The 16,744-nt window shown below is 40.3% G+C and overlaps 1 protein-coding gene across 2 annotated transcripts in view; it reads left to right on the top strand.

The window, feature by feature from the left end:
- iqsec1b (IQ motif and Sec7 domain ArfGEF 1b) overlaps positions 1-16,744 on the top strand; it is a 207,776-nt gene that overhangs the window by 28,794 nt on the left and 162,238 nt on the right. The window contains exons 2-3 of one of the 2 annotated variants that reach the window (XM_051921425.1): positions 7,224-7,253; positions 10,590-10,691. In XM_051921425.1, coding sequence (XP_051777385.1) covers positions 7,224-7,253; positions 10,590-10,691 — 132 coding nt within the window. Of the gene's footprint in view, positions 1-7,223; positions 7,254-10,589; positions 10,692-16,744 lie in introns of those variants that run through there. The other variant, XM_028825437.2, reaches the window with a different exon arrangement.

Here is a 16,744-nt window from a genome sequence, read left to right as displayed (position 1 = left end):
TTCGGATGGTGTCCGATGTCACTCCTTTCAATGAGCGTATTATGAGACTTAGATCACGGCCCTCCCTGCATGCCTTGTCTGTTGTCTGTGTATGCTCCGACCGTGGTGAGTGACGTCTTGGCGAGGGAGACATTTTATTCGCAGCTTCGCTCAGTGGTTGATGGGTGCCCATGAGGTGACACTCCCCTGGTCATGGGTAACTTCAATACAGCCACTGGCACTGACAGGGCTGGCAATGAGGATTGTCTCGGTCCTCATGGGTCTGGTGACCGTGTTGAAAGTGGCTCCATGTTCCTTGACTTTGCTAAAGGTCAGGGGCTGTGAATCGCTGGGTCCTGGTTCCCAGCACCCAGAACCGCATCATTGGACTTGGTACTCCAATACTGGTGGTGCGGTGAAGGAGATCGATCACATCCTCGGGGGCAGACGCTGGAGGCTCTTCCAAAAGGTTTCAACCCAGTGCTGTAATTCTTACTATTTCGTTTTTTGTTTGTCTGTTATTTTTGATCAATTTTGTGCATTAACATTTTGTTTTTCTGTTGTTTAATTAATCATCATGAAGATGACATTATCAAGCTAACATTTTTTTATGGGTACTGCCCTTTTGACTCTTGATTTTCATGGCCACAGCAATATTGAGTATGGTTACAACACTGCTACCCATGTGGCAGCTAATGTTACAATATGTGATATCATTGCATGTCTGGTATTTAAGTTGGTGATGTGCTGAGCTCTGTAGCATGTTCTTTGTAAAATGCTAACAAGATAAACTTCACTAGATCTTCAGAACACATTTCGGTTCAGAAATTGTTTTAAGTTTGGTTTAGACTCTAGTTAGTTCAGTTCCCAAGTAATGGCCTTTACTAGACTTAAAACCCCAATTTCAATTGCTTCTTTCTTGATTCATCTCCTAGTCCTTTTCACTCTTAATAAGAATTTTAGCTGGAAGCGTATATTCACCATATTTTCGGTATCTTCTGAATGCTGTATTTATTACTGCACTGTTCTGGAACACTCTTACTAGGTCTCTCAGGTAAGCTCTGTTTGTCTTCATATTCATTCTACAATGGAATATACACTATTTTTCTCTTACATTTTATTTTGCCATTCCTTTTCATTCCCTAAACACTGTTTCTCTACTTACCTTGATTCTTCTGTACTGTCTTCTCATACTATCAGTCTATACCCTTAATTTATGCTTTCTGCTGTGGGCTCTTCATGTTTGCTTTCTGTGTTGTTAAAGGCCAGAGTGGAAAAACCTTGGTATCTGGAATTTGTTACCAAATAGCCAAACCTGCTATTCATTTTTTGGCAATTTTCTGTTCATATTTTGCATTGTGTTTTTTTTTTTTTTCTCCGTCCATGGTTGCTAATGTAATTCCTTAATAAGAGGTTGTGGTCAAATGATGGAACGACAAGTTGCCACTGGAACAGTTGGGAGGGCAAACCGGTCATCCCCATTTAATTCCCACACAAAAAAATCCTGTTTTATAAGAAACAAAGTTTTTACAAAATATTGCCGTCAGGCTAGATAGAGAGAGAGAGATCTTGGCAGGTAACTCCATCCTCTCTCTGGTTTGCCTTCCCCTGTCAGCGTTGGGATTTATAGCGCAAGGACCAGCAGGGGCAGAGTAAATTTCCCTCATCGGGCATCTTCTTCATGCTGAAGTGGGAATAAGAGAGAAAAATATTGGTGCCAGTGTTCCTTCTCAACCTGAAACAGTATTACATACCTGAGAGGAGCCCAGAGAGTGGACCACAGAAGCACATACATGACAAGGTTTAAATGTTCTTTTCAGAGCATATAGCTCTATTTACTGATGATATTTTACTAAAAGGTGACATGTTTCTTTGTTATCATGCCGCTCCTTGTTTATTAAAGGAGATGCTAAGCAGTGTTGCATGGATTTGTTTATCTGTCAGTTCTATGGTATGTGAGCTGCACTTGCATTTTCAGATTCACTGCTTCAGCTGTATCTTGTTTGTGTGCGCCATCTTTGTGCTTATCAACTGAAGATTCTTCTTTTTTTTTTTTGACCTCTGAAAAGGTTTTTTGAAGTTCAAGAGAACAGGATTCACAAAGAAAGCCATGAGTTGAAAGCAAGTAAATTACAAGAACGCTAAATCTCTCACTTCCAGTTGGTAGGGACAGAGAGTATAGGCAGATTTAATAAAAACAGACTTTTGCAGTTTTTATACATATATGGATATTCTTCATTTGTTTACACATTGGCTGAATATTCACCATAGGTTTATATTGCAAAGGCAAAAAAGTCGTACAAGCATGTTATGAATCACTAGAAAGCTATAAATATTTACTTTTACAGAAAGTAGGAATTAAAGTTTTACAGAGTTAAGGACTTATGTTGCATAAGCACAACCACTATAAATTGATGAAGTCAAATAACTTTGTAATGTGTTTTCTTTCTGTGAAATGGAGCCCTGCCCTATAAACTACAGTGCAAGGGAATAAGTTAATTGTTAGTGTTACTTTTCAAAGTCCTTTATTAGAACTGATATCACAATTTTATCCCATATACTTGTGCCTGGTTATCTGGCAACTGAGAACAGGTGCTGTGTCAATCAGGGTAGATTTAAAGTGGTCTAGCTCTGTAATGAACTTGTTCTCTGTGCTGGTTCATGCCTTGTGCCTGATGCTGTAGAAATTGGATTTAGCCTCCAGTAATCATATAATAGAAATTAAAATTGTTGTTAGGATTTATTAACATGTTAGTGCTTCATGTCATCCTGAACTATTTACCTTCCCACCTACACTTATTTTAACGTTCTCATTGATTTTCAGTTACAAAACCAGTTTCTTTTTTAAAATTCTTGGTTACAATATGTCCTGTGAAAATATATATAATAAAAAATAATTGGTTAAATCAATCGGTCTTCATAAATAACATTTTTCAAAGTACTTGCAGTTATGCAATCTTTGCTATCCATTGTAATACAAGCCTTTGGGACAAATTCTAGTCCATCTGCATCTTTCTTATTTTAGTACCAAGTAGCATGTTAGACCAAACTTCACACTAGACTCCAAATACTATCTTACACACATAGTTAAATGTGATTAGACTCCGTTTTGCTTCTGAATTTTTCATGTTTTGTTTGACTTTTTCACTATTAGTATTAACATAGTTAGGAGAGATTTCTTACTCACTGATACTGTAAACTCCTCTCAATCTATCATCTCTGAAGACCACACTACTAATGGCTTCTGCTTTGTACATATGAAGGTTTTTTGGTCTAATAAGGTATCTTTCATCATTAAAGTGGAAGAACTTTTCCGATGTGCCTGTGTTTGCTTCCAGAGTAGAACTAAGTAGATATTTTGCAGCTAAGGGCAGAATTTAGGGTATTTGAAGCAGCATGTGTAGAGACTGACTAGTGTCTTATGCCTCATGGATTTACTGTTTAAGTGGCGGAAAGCCAAGGAGGCCAGGCCAAATCATTAGAAAAATGAGCTGTGGGCAGTGACACTAAAAGGTGCAGCAAGTATACCAGTGGAATAAAAGACAGTATAGTCCGAGATAATAATAAGGACCACTTTAGATATTCATGCCTTCTGTAGTTTTCCTGTCTTCTACCTACTTTTAACACTAGAATTACCAGAGCCTACGGAAAAACTTGTAGATCCGTCCCACCTTAAATTGCTTTGCACCTCTCCATCAGCATGTTTTGTCCTGTAAATGTGTCAGTAAGCAGCAAGCAGCCTGCTATCACATCCCCCCACCCGCCGCACAGTTTTCTCAGCTCAAGTCTTTTTACCTGCGTGTCAGTTGCTTAGAGTTGTACAGAGTGAGAAGTCAAGCAAAATGACACCTTTTATAAATACTGTATCGTTATTTGGAACACATGCATTTCATGTTTATGTAAACACATCGTTAAAACAGAAACGTTTTTCATGTTTTAGTAATAATTGACAAAATGTAGACATGAAGTATATAATGTGTGAAGCCTGAAGTCCAAATATCAAATAAACACTTTTCACAAAAGGTACAAATATAACAGAACAAGTGCGCTTCTATTCAAGACTATAACTGCAGAAAAAGAACCCGTGTTAGGGTGCAACAGTGACACGCATTTGCTACGACCGCTTCGGTGCCGCAACAGTATCAACTGATGGGATCGTGAACGTGACAAGGAGAATAAAACTGAATAAAAAAAACAAAGCTAACCTTTACAAGTATCATACATTTACAACGGCTGCTACAGACTGAAATCAAATGTATGTGTTTATTCTAAAATAGTAAGAATAAGAGCAGCTCACTTCTCAAAATGGACACCGGGTCAGGGGTCGAACCTGTGAATTTTTGATTACCAGTCATCAGCTGATAACGTTGCGGCACCGAAGCGGTTGTAGCAAATGCGTGTCACTGTCGCACCCTAACACGGGTTCTTTTTCTGCAGTTATAGTCTTGAATAGAAGCGCACTTGTTCTGTTATATTTGTACCTTTTGTGAAAAGTGCTTATTTGATATTTGGACTTCAGGCTTCATACATTATATACTTCATGTCTACATTTTGTCAATTATTACTAAAACATGAAAACATTTCTGTTTTAATGATGTGTTTACATAAACATGAAATGCATGTGTTCCAAATAAGGATATAGTATTTATAAAAGGTGTCATTTTGCTTGACTTCTCACTCTATACAACTCTAAGCAACTGACACGCAGGTAAACAGACTTGAGCTGAGAAAACTGTGCGGTGGGTGGGGGGATGTGATAGTAGGCTGCTTGCTGCTTATCGACACATTTACAGGACAAAAGACGCTGATGGAAAGGTGCAAAGCGATTTAAGGTGGGATGGATCTACGAGTTTTTTCGTAGGCTTTGGTAATTCTAGTGTTAATTGGATGCTTATTTACAATGGGCTAAGAAAAAAATACCTCCTCTTAACTGAAGCAAAAGGAAATACATGAACTGATAGAATAGTAAATATGTGTAGAATATCGCCAAGATATCATTACTTTATGAAAATAAAGCTTACAAGAGATGGGTGAAGCAGATGCTGGATTCCATATATTTTAATATATTTTTCTCTAAACGGCTTTGTGAGCAAGCCTCCAGTTTAACAGCTGTTTATGGGACTGCATTGCTGCTTGCTTTGCATTTCCTACAGAAGATGTAGTTGGCAGGATTCCATTTGCTGTAAACAATCCCAAATCCAAAAAAAGTCTCTTTGCCTCATAAATTTGCTGACCTGATATTGTTTACAATAATCACTCATATCAGGATGACTCCTTGATTTTCTTATGAAATGCTTTGCGCTCACATTTCGAGACAGTACCTTTTACTTAAATTTAGAGTAGGTGAGGTAAGTTACAACTATGCCTGAAACAAAACTGCTGAGAACAAAATGGCTATGTCTGACCACAACACTGGAAAAATGTTAGGCACAGTACAACAAATAAGAAAAGACACAATTCCACAAAAGTAAGTAAAATACAATTAGCACTTCTTGATGGAAATATTCATAGAGCAAGGAAGCAGTGAAAATATACCTCATTGTTAACATTTTCTTAGTGAAAATGGCATTAGCATAAAGTAACACATGAAAAAGTTAGATTAGATCTTTTGACAGCATACTGTAGTATCTATTCCAGGGCAGGCAGGAAGGCAGTACCAATGAAAGGAAACGGTATATGTGGGGAGTTCTGTTTGCTCCTGGGCTTAGCTCCATGTACTGTATGTTTGGTCAAAAGTGAGGGTGGTGGTAGTAGTAGTAGAATTGTCATGTATGCAGTGCACAATGAAATTTTTACCTGCATGTATGTCCAAACTGCAGCATGTTGCCTTTGTAAAATGCCATAATCAACAAGAATGCACTAAAATACAGAACCTTATTTCATTGTATAGTAAACACATGCCACTTACTTATTGTACTTTTTGCCCCTGACCAGTTATGCTCCAGGGAATACTAAAGACAACTCAATCATCAAATTATTGTGGTAAAGCTACACCAATAGGAATGTGATTAAGCCCTTTTTTACATTTTAATGTTGTTTTAATTGCAGTATTTAGAAAATATTGCATTTTTAAAATTGTGGTTTTTACTGTATTGGTTTGCAATAGTGTGCGTGTTCCCTGTTAATTAAAAAAAAAAAATCTTTTGTACTATTGTCGACAACTGCAGTGACGAAGCTTACAGCTTTTTACATTTTAGTTGTATGTAGTGTACTGGTATGACTTCAGCATGTTTGTGTGTGTGTGTGTGTATGTGTGCACATCTATTTTCTGCCCTATTTACTAGTTGGTGGTTATTGTCCTATTTAAAAAATAAGATATGATACCCACCTCTTATAACTTTTGTGGCACCGATTCTGTTTTAGCGGTTTGAAAGTGTGTGCTTATGCTTCATTGCTTTTAATTGATATGGAGAATGCATAAAATGTTAAGTTCTGTATATACTTGCGTATTAGTCGGGTTTTGAAACCCGAAAATCAATCATAAAATCAGACCCTGAATTATACGCCAATTCAAAAATGCGACAATTCATTTTATTTTTTTTAATTTTTTTTTTTATTAAACATCTTCTTGCTTCCTGCAATCTCACACTAGTTTCTCGGACACATTGAACTTTGTTGCAGCAGCACAGTTACCAATTTCTTTTACCACTTCAATGACTTTTAATTTAAAACCAGCATCATATTTTCTTCTGATCAAACACTCCATTCTAGATAAGGGATGCTGTTACGATAAAGGTGTATAAGGGCGTGACATACAAAAACACAAAACAGTGCAAACGCCACTTCGGAATAGTTCGGGTATTACCGTGTGGTCACGTAGGCACAATACATAGAAGAAAAAGGCAGTGTGCTCCGTGATTACTCTCTCAGGTGGGCGTTAGCATATTATAATCTCTTGGACCAATAGCGTGAGTTTTCCGCATTCGACTTCTACGACTGACCTTATAAAATACTGGCAATTACACAGTAAATTCAAGCCCCGACTTATCCGTGAGAGAACTTAAACACGAATATATATGGTAACTAGGTGAAAATATTAGGACAACTTAGCTATTGAGTAACCAAATGGACTTAATGAACTGAATGGTGTCCTGTCATTTTGTCAAATTTCTTATGTTCTCAAGAGTTATGGAAAATTCTATAACAGTGACTAACATTACAGCTCTCATGGGTCTGGGCTCATCTTGTGTAGATGTATAGGCTTGTGAAGATATATTAATTTCCATGTTTTTCTTGCTTTTCAGGTGTGAAGCTGAAGGTTTAAGGATTGTCAGGTATGTGGTGCTTTTAATTCCCTTCTCTTGCTACAATTCCCTCTGGTGTGAGATTTCGTAATGTAAGCATGTGCTTTGATTTATGCCATTTTAGCAGGCTGATTAATGTTGAACTGCTGATGAGCTGTGCTTTGAATATCAATCAATATCTTTGCCGCCTATTGAATGTGAATATAGCAGTGTAGCCTTATATTTGTGATTTTTTTTCAAGTTGTCTTTGAGAATCAATCCTGGCTTTTTGAAGACAGTGGCGTTCATTTTCAGTAGGAGTATAAATGGAGCCTCTGGAACTTGGCATCCAAGTACCTGATACATATCTTTGTGGGGACTGCTTACTGCCCCTCCACAGTGATGACTTGTGCTTAGAGTAAGAGTAGATCTGTGTGAACTGTGTTGTTGGGTTTACCCAACATGTGTTCTTTGGTATTTCTTTTTTTTCTTATTCTTTGTTTGCAGTGACTTTATCAAGATTAACACTTTTGTAAGCTTTCCCCCATGTGAAAAATAATTAAGCAATGTATATTTACAAAGCAGATGATCCCTTGATTTAAAATACATGCCTTCCCAGCTAGTTTTCGTGATTAAAAGTGACCTAAAGCTTACCTCTGTGCTTTGACTTAATTGGATGTTTCTTTGATGATGCATCCCTTAAGGGTACGAGCACCTTCAGCTCTGTAATGCTGCTGTTTGTAATCCTCAGTGAAATGTCAAGCAGAAAAATAAAGATCTTTCTGTAGAGCCCTGTATTGAAATTCTTACGGGGAGTGGGTAGTGAGAGTACACCAGGCCTGCCATTGTTCACAGATTTTACTGTGCGACTGCTGCTGCTGAAAGTTCTTACAAATTGGCTAGAAGCCATCATTGGCATGAGACCGAGATTAGTGGCACATCGATTGGACTGCGAGAAAAGAAAGAAAGCAAGCTCTTCTTTACTCTCCCCAGAGCTGCTTGGCAACTTATATGCTTCTGGCTGCTACTCAGATATATTTTGGTTATGCTGAAAAGAGCATATGAAACACAGTCTTTCATTTTACCCCTGCCAGTGACTAGCAGCAATCGGATCTGCTGTCCCAAATATTGAATGTTTAAGTCACAAAATGCAAAAAAGCCTTGGTTGACTCTAGAATGTCCAGCAACACAGGCCACAAATAAACACATCTGATGGATGTTAAATCAGGGACTTTACACCTGCAAATTCTCATTTTAACTGACAGTTTAAAGGCCTTGCCAGTGTTCTGCAAAGCACTGTCTCTCAAGTCACAAGTGCCTGACCACTGGAAGCTGTAGACTGTACTTGAGGTGCCTCCGCTCTAGGGATGGGAATTGATAAGATTTTCACGATTCCGATTCCATTTTCGATTCTGTTTAACAATTCGATTCTTTATCGATTCTCCTATCGATTCTTATTTTTAAAAAAGGAGAACACACAGGTTGATTAACTTAGAACTTTGTTTTATATCTTATCTTTCAACAAGATAGAAATTTAGGAGTAGCATGACCTTACAAACCCAACAGTGAGATCTTAAGAGATCCACAGCCTACGGCTCCTCGATGGGGTGCCATGGGGTCCCCAGAAAAAAATGTGTAAATGTAAAATAATAATAAAATAAATATTCTTCTGTAGCAATAACAAAGTATAATATAAATTATTCTGTGGCAATTACACAAGAATGTCCAGTAACATTTACACTCTCCTTTTTAAAAGTATATATGAGCTGAGCACTCAAAAATAAAACTACATCAGCCAGCAACAAATACAATCAACTCAAGTCCAATGGAACTGTGCACAGTGCAATTCTGCAACCATCAACTATTTTGACAGCTACATCCATGTTGGCCACATTATCAACAGTGGCTGCCACAACCTTGTCTTTGATACCATACTCCTCCAAGATCTCATCAGTCTCCTCTGCTACAGCTGTCCCTGTCTGTGCCTGGTACACTGGTTTGGTTTTGAGGACTTTTTCTTGAGCCTGGCCATTCCTGACATAATGCAGCGTTACTGTGAGGTAATGATCTTGACTAAAACTTGCCCATCCATCTGCAGTGACGGCTGCCTTCAACACATGTTTCAGCTCAGAAATGGAAACGGATGAAACATCTGGTAAGAGGAGAACACGCAAATTTGACATTCCCTGACTTAGCATACAATTAAACACATTCACTTACTGAAAATCGGGGGCATCTACTGTGGCAAATGGGTGCAAGCCTTTTACCACAAACTTAGTCACTGCTCGGTGACATTCGTCTATCCTGGCCTGTGTCATTTTACTTTTCCCCGCCTCTGTGAAAGGAGAAGCTACTGGTAGACTGCAGCGAGAACTGCCAGCATCTGAGACAGCCAGACTCTGTCTGTCTCTCTCGTCATGGTCATCTAAATGCAATGCACAGTAATAGCAGGTTTTGCAATAAGGCAAATCGCGCTAACATAATATGCAATGTTAGTTGATTAGTTACCTGCCGTATTAACGGGAGAGGACCTGCAAACGTTACCGCTGCTGCTGGGTTGAGATTCACTAGTCCGGAGCGGATCAAAAACACAACATTCATTTAAGGTTATCGCGTGTTTTGTGTGCAAATGCTTTTGCATATTCGTAGTGTTTCCTCCCTTTGATTAAATATCTACTTTGCAAGTATTGCAAGTTGCCCTGTTGTCATCCTTTCTCGTAAAGTATAACCAAACTTTTGAGCATTTGTGCCACTTAGGCGCCATGTTTCCTGCTGGGTAAATGACGCTACGCAGCGCAGTGACGTCATTCGAGGCGACTGGAATCGATAGGGGAATCATTTGCAAAAATGGCAAGCAATTCCAAGGAATTGAAACAGTGGGAACCGGTTCTCCCTACTCCGCTCACAAACTGATGTCAGAGCTATGCATTACCCTGTACTCTGCCCTGTCATGAGTTTGGTCTTCTGTGTGTTTTTAATTTTTCCTTGCTCCTGGGCACTCCAGAACTTTTCTGTGTCAGGATCTGTTATGCTAAGTGTCCTGCATGTGATTGACTAGTTTTTCTGTACAGCAAAGTTTCATCCAGTTAGAGTGGATAAAAAAGGAGATGGAGTAGGACTGTGGCCAGTGATTTTGATTGAGGAAAACTTTATGAACAAGCAAAGAGAATGCAGCTCCACTGCACAATTTGACGTTAAAGTCTTTGAGATTATGTTCTTCTGTGAGAAGTCTATATTGGGACAAGTGTTTTGCCTGGATGTCATGTTATATATTGCCCGAGGTGGTGTTTGTCAGCATTGAGTGCATGCCTTGTGGCCTCTTTTAGCCGTGTTATTTTTAATCCACAATTACCCTCATGTTTTATTCTGCAATTCTTTCCTTCACAGAAAACATGCTTCTCTCCCCTGTGAATTCATCGAAGGCCAAAGTCCAGACAGTGTGTGCCATCAAGGGTATCCTTGCATCAAGTGGAAGTCATCATCATTGGGGTAATTTAAACAGTTGCTTGTGTCTCTTCAAGTGAATCTGGGAATAGGCAAAAAACATGTGAAAGTTGCTGTAATGTACTATGCTACCTTGACTGCCTATATGCACGTTTTTGATTTGTGTATGAGAAGAGTAAAGGCTCATTTATACTTGGGCACATACAGCTGCTAACACAATCATGTGGAGAAGGTGCACGCCCTTGCTTTGTTTATACAAGTGTTCAGTGTATGACACTGCACAGTTACAGAATTCCCTGAAGTTTTTTCTTTCCCTTTACATATCGATCACGCAGTTATTTCCTTTTCTGCCTACACAAACTTTGATCATGCCTAGGATCCGGGCAGTTTCTCACCATGAATCGCATGTGCACATTTGGCACGTTTGGTCTGTGTGCTTTTAGTGTTGGATTGTATAGGTGCAAGTAGCAATGAATCAATTGATACAAATGTGCCTTGAATGAGTCCATGTTTTTTTTTGTCTAGCGCATCTGCAGTCGATGTGCACAGAATCACATGGTCTTGAGGCATGCGGTAGCCAATACAAGAGTCCATGTGCAATTACTACTGACACATGAACTTTAAATGGGGCTTAAGCCATGTTAAAGCCTGCACCAAGCCCTTGTGTTTTTACTAGTGAAAATGGTTTTAAGTAAACTTACTGACACAGAATGCAATACTCAAACATCATTATGGGATGTACTCTGTTACTTGTACTCGTTGACACAGATGCCCTTTTGGCGACTAACATGGAAAAGTACCTGCAATAATTTTCTAAATTAATTAGGGGGATTTCACTGATCCAGTTATGTTGCAGTCTATTACAGACACATAGACACAGCAAGGCCTCTGTATTTTGTATTGAGACATGCACTTTCTGAAAAACTGACTCTTTTTTTTCTTGCAGCCTGTTGCACTCCCAAAAAAGCATACCCAGCTCAGAACAGGCAGTGAGGGACAAAACACTTAAACATTAGGAAAAAAACTATTGGTTTAACTTTTTATGTTGATTTTAATGATTAACACAAACAGCTGTTACAACCCACGAAGGCAACACATTATCAGACTAAAAGTCTGTGATATAACAGGATCATGGAGATGTTTGCCTATGGTCAAGATCTTGGCTGTTCAGCTGTGCCAATGTAGCTTGATTTAGAAAAAGTACCAAAGGTTGAATGGCTTGATAAATTCGAAAAAGAAGACATGTGAATGTTAACCACGGTGATGGACAAACAATCAGCAAATGTGTGATTGGTCTATGATGGCTGTTGCTTTTACCGTATCATCTTCCACATTGTATTTTATAAAATGTGGGTCAACTGATCATGCAGACCCATATATTGTATGTCAGTTCCAACCTGTGTTTCTTTCTGCTTCTGTAATATTCTGGCAAGTGTTTTGTTACATACATTTTTATACTTCACCTTCAGTAGTATTTTGTTTTGGACTTTGTCTTCGGATGTTTACCTTTCAAATAGGCATTGTCTTATAACTCAAGAGGCATCTAATTCTTAGTACTACTTAAAACACTTTTATATGGAGTATCTATATATATATATATATATATATATATATATATATATATATATATAATTCACTAAGCCGCCAACAAGTAGCCACCCATGGAAAGCACGCCGGAAGGGGCATGGATTCACTAAACCGCCGACAAGTAAGACGCCAATGGCGCATGCAGGAAGGAGCCACGCCCACCAACTCTTAGACCATTGGATATGACGAAAACTTGCAGAGCCACGCCCACCAACTCGGAAGCGACGCCTCGGAAAACATGCCGTCATTTCTGTTTGTCTATGCCACAGTCCACTTGCAGCTCTGAGCCACGTTGACTTTTCATTAGTCAACCTCAGTGGAACCTTGGTTCACACAGAGGCAGCGCCAGAGAGAGACAGAGGCACACACACAGGCAGCGCCAGAGAGAGAGCCGCGTACACACACAGACAGCGCCAGAGAGAGACAGAGGCACACACAGGCAGCCCGAGAGCCGCGCACACACACAGGCAGCGCCACAGAGAGACAGAGGCACACACACAGGCAGCACGAGAGAGAGAGCCGCGCAATCCTTTAAAACCAAGGTTAAAACACAATGAAGGGCGCAGTCTTTAAAAACCAATAAGCCCTGTGCCTCTTTTTCATTAGCGTCTCACCTGCTTCACCGATGCAGGCCCTGCAACAGTCGAGACGCTCTCTCAGCAGCTGACCTTCTCTGTGCCTGACTCCACTACTGTCAAGTCGCCTGATTAAAAATGGCCTTTTGAAGGGGAACTATGGACCCGCTATACCACAGGAACACATCGCCTTCGAGCCTGCTCTCGCTCACTGTAACGTACCGGCTTTCTCTCTCTCCTCACTCGCTCGCACACTGCATAGGAGAGAAATGCCCGCAGCACGACTCCACCCGGAAACCGTTTCAGCCATACTTCTACGCCCCTCGCTACGCTGTGAGTGCGATGATTATTTATTTAAAAATGGCCTTTTGAAGGGGAGCTGTGGACCCGCTATACCACAGGATCACCTGTGACATTGCCTTCACATTGTTTTCCTTTTATTTATGATCCCGTCGAGCAGATCAGACACCCAGGCAACCAACACTGAATAATCAATAGCTGCAACCACTTTGCCCGCTCCAACTCCTCACCTGAGTCGGTTTCATCTGTGTTCAGCAGTGTTTCCCAAACTCAGTCCTGGTGAACCCCTGTGGATGCAGGGTTTTGTTCCAACCAGATTCCTAATCATTAATGCCGGTGAAACTCATCCGGGATAAATTGGTTTTTCAAACGTGTAGCAGATTAGTCTAGCAGACTAGCTGGATGTAATAATCCGAAATGAATGCGCGCCCTCGTGCCGAGTGAAAAGCCAATGTATATTGAGTCTAAAAAATATGATCAGCAAGTCTTTGATAGGCTGCAAATAAATGATGAAGGAACGGGCGCATTTTTTTCACACAAGCTAGGTGGGTGGATGTTAGTTAGTTAATTAGTTACTCGAAGGATTTCAAGATTTAATATGCTCAAGCGGTAACACTGCAAAAGCAGCCCAAACAAGAAAAGACGGCTGGCAAAAAGTGGCAGACAAATTAAATGCGTGTGCATTGTACTTACTGAAAGCAGCGTTACGGATTTTGCAAATGTTCATTTTTTTCCCTCTGCTTAAAAAACATTAAAAAAGTGGTGTGATTATGCGGCGCCGCGGGTTGGTATGCAGCGTGTAAAACAGTTTGTTTATCGCGGTTAATTTGCCTTTTACTTTAACACGAAGACAATTACCTGTTAGATTTGCCTTTGTGATGACAATTAATAAGGCACAGGGCCAAACTTTCAAAAACATGGCTAGCAGGTCATACGCTTGCACTGATTACGTCCCTGCCCTTTGTACACCCCCCCCCCAATCCCCCCAAATCCCCCCAAAGGTACTACCATGGTCAGGTGACTTGGTTAATTATATATAGAAAAGCAGCCAAAACCGCAAACAACAATGAAAAGTCTACGTGACTCACACGTGCATGTGGACTGTGCAAAGAGAAAAACGACTCAGGTGACGAGTTGGGGGTGGGCACATGAAATGTTACTTTTCTTGGTGATTTATTACATTACCGATTTTTCAAATGTTAATTTTCTCCCTGTGCTTAAAAATCATTAAAAAAGCGGCCTGATTATGCAGCTGGCTAGTATGGATAAATGCAAACTAAATCTATATGTAAATGTCTAAATACAACAAACATTTACACCTATGTCCCCATAAAATCATAAACCTCAGTCATGTACTAATTATTAATTGCATTTGCTGAATTCTGTATGCTCATTCTATGAAATGTATGCAGAGTATGCAGTACTAATGACCCTCGAACAAACAAGACAGTGGATCTGCATCACATACACAGATAAATTGTTGCTAAACTACCATTACTTTCAGTTTATTGTTTATTTCCAATGTACTTTCGTACAATGAAATTCTGATGACAACTTTCCTTGTGGGGTAGCACAGTGGCGCGGTGGTAATGCTGCTGCCTCGTAGTATGGAGACCTGGGTTCGCTTCCCGGGTCCTCCCTGCGTGGAGTTTGCATGTTCTCCCTGTGTCTGCGTGGGTTTCCTCCGGGTGCTCCGGGTTTCTCCCACAGTCCATAGACATGCAGGTCAGGTGCATTGGCGATCCTAAAATTGTCCCTAGTGTGTGCTTGGTGTGTGGGTGTGTGTGTGCGTATGTGCTCAGGATTTGTTCCTGCCTTGTGCCCTGTGCTGGCTGGGATTAGCTCCAGCAGACCCCAGTGACCCTGTGTTAGTATATAGCGGGTTGGATGATGACTGACTGACTGACTTTCCATGTACAGCAAAGTAAAAAAGTTGAACACTACAATAAGACAGTTATACAGGTTATAGGTAATGAAGAAAAATAATGAAGAAAGCCGCATGTATTCATTTATTATATACAAAGTGGCATTAATTATGTATAGCTTTAAAAAATATATATTATACAGTAATTAGTGTTAATATGCATTGCCCAAGAATATGTTCCCTGCATGTGTGATAGATTTGAAGGTAAAATGTGTCTGTATGGGTGTGTCTCTATTGGGTGGAGTGTATTAATGGCATTACCTCCCTTGGAGCGCTAGGTGACAGCCCCTCTGGATTGCATTGGTGCTTAGGACTCCCACAGGGCTTAATGGGAGCTGGAGTTTGGTGCAGCCCTGTTGGGTTTTGTGTAAGCTGGCAGGTCAACAAACACCTGGAGCCTTATAAAAGGAGCCAGCATCCACTACTCCGGGAGCCAGTGTTGGGTGGAAGAGAATGAAGCTTGCCAGGAGGAGTGGAGGCGGACAGAGTAGGAAAGAGAAAGAAAAGAAATTGTTTGGTGTAGTGTTGGACGGTTTTGTGACTGTCCTGTACAGGTGGGAAACGGGAGAAGGCATTTCCCAAAAGAAAAAAAAAAAATGTGTGTGCTGAACTTGTGTCCCACATCTGTTAGTGTCGGGTTGGGGCAGCTGGTGCACCCCCTGGTGGTCCACAACTTCTAGGAACTTAAGACTCTCCACATATTCCACTGCATCACCATGGATATGAAGGGGAGGTTGTTCTTTGCCTTTAGTTCTCCTGAAGTCTACAATGATTACCTTTGTCTTGCTGGTATTAAGGACGAGATTATTATTGATACACCACTCAGCAAGGTGTGCCACTTCCATCCTGTAGGCTGTCTCATCATTATCCGAGATAAGTCCGAAATACTGTGGTGACATCAACAAACTTCACAATTGTGTTTGATGGGTATATGGGAGTGTAGTCGCATGTCAGAAGAGTAAAGAGCATTGGGCTCAATATGCATCCCTGTGGAGAACCTTTGTTCAGGATTAGCGTGGATGAAATGTGTTTTCCAATCCTGACACTCTGCGGACTAGTCATGAGGACATTTAACACTCGAGCAGAGAGAGATGTCTAGGCCTTAAGCCGCTCAGTTGGTCAGTTTTTGAGGTGTAATAGTGTTAAATGGAGAACCAAAGTCTACAAATAACATTCTCACATAGGCGTTTGGTTGCTCTAAGTGGGTATGAGCTGTATGAAGTGCAATCAAGATAGCATCATCTGTAGCGTAGTTTGACCGATTAGCAAACCTGGAGGAATAACAGATATGTGAAAGGACCAGTCTTTTGAAACACTTCCTGATTATGGGTTTTACAGCAACAGGCCGGTAGTCGTTCAGGCACTTCACCACATTTCTTGGACACTGGGACAATTGTAGAATATTTGAGGCATGTTGGAACAACTGCTTGTTGTAGTGCGAGATTAAATATCTCGGTGAACATGCCTGCCAGCTGCGCTGCACATGCTTTTAGTGCGCTTCCAGGCACTCCATCCAGACCAGCGGTTATACTATAATTGACCTTTTGAAGAGGGGATCTTACCTGATGACACTGAAAGACCAATAAGTTTTCAACTACTGATACAGTAGTGTAGGGAGCAGCTCCACTGTCTTTAGTGTCAAAGTGGGCAAAAAACTGGTTCATTGCATCAAGAAGATCTATGTCATTGATGGTGGGCAAAGTGCTAGTCTT

This window comes from Erpetoichthys calabaricus, chromosome 18 (assembly GCF_900747795.2).
Source record: "Erpetoichthys calabaricus chromosome 18, fErpCal1.3, whole genome shotgun sequence".
In the NCBI taxonomy this organism is placed as follows: domain Eukaryota; kingdom Metazoa; phylum Chordata; class Cladistia; order Polypteriformes; family Polypteridae; genus Erpetoichthys; species Erpetoichthys calabaricus.
Note: the sequence above shows the minus strand (reverse complement) of the source record. Positions and strands in the feature narration are given on the sequence as shown.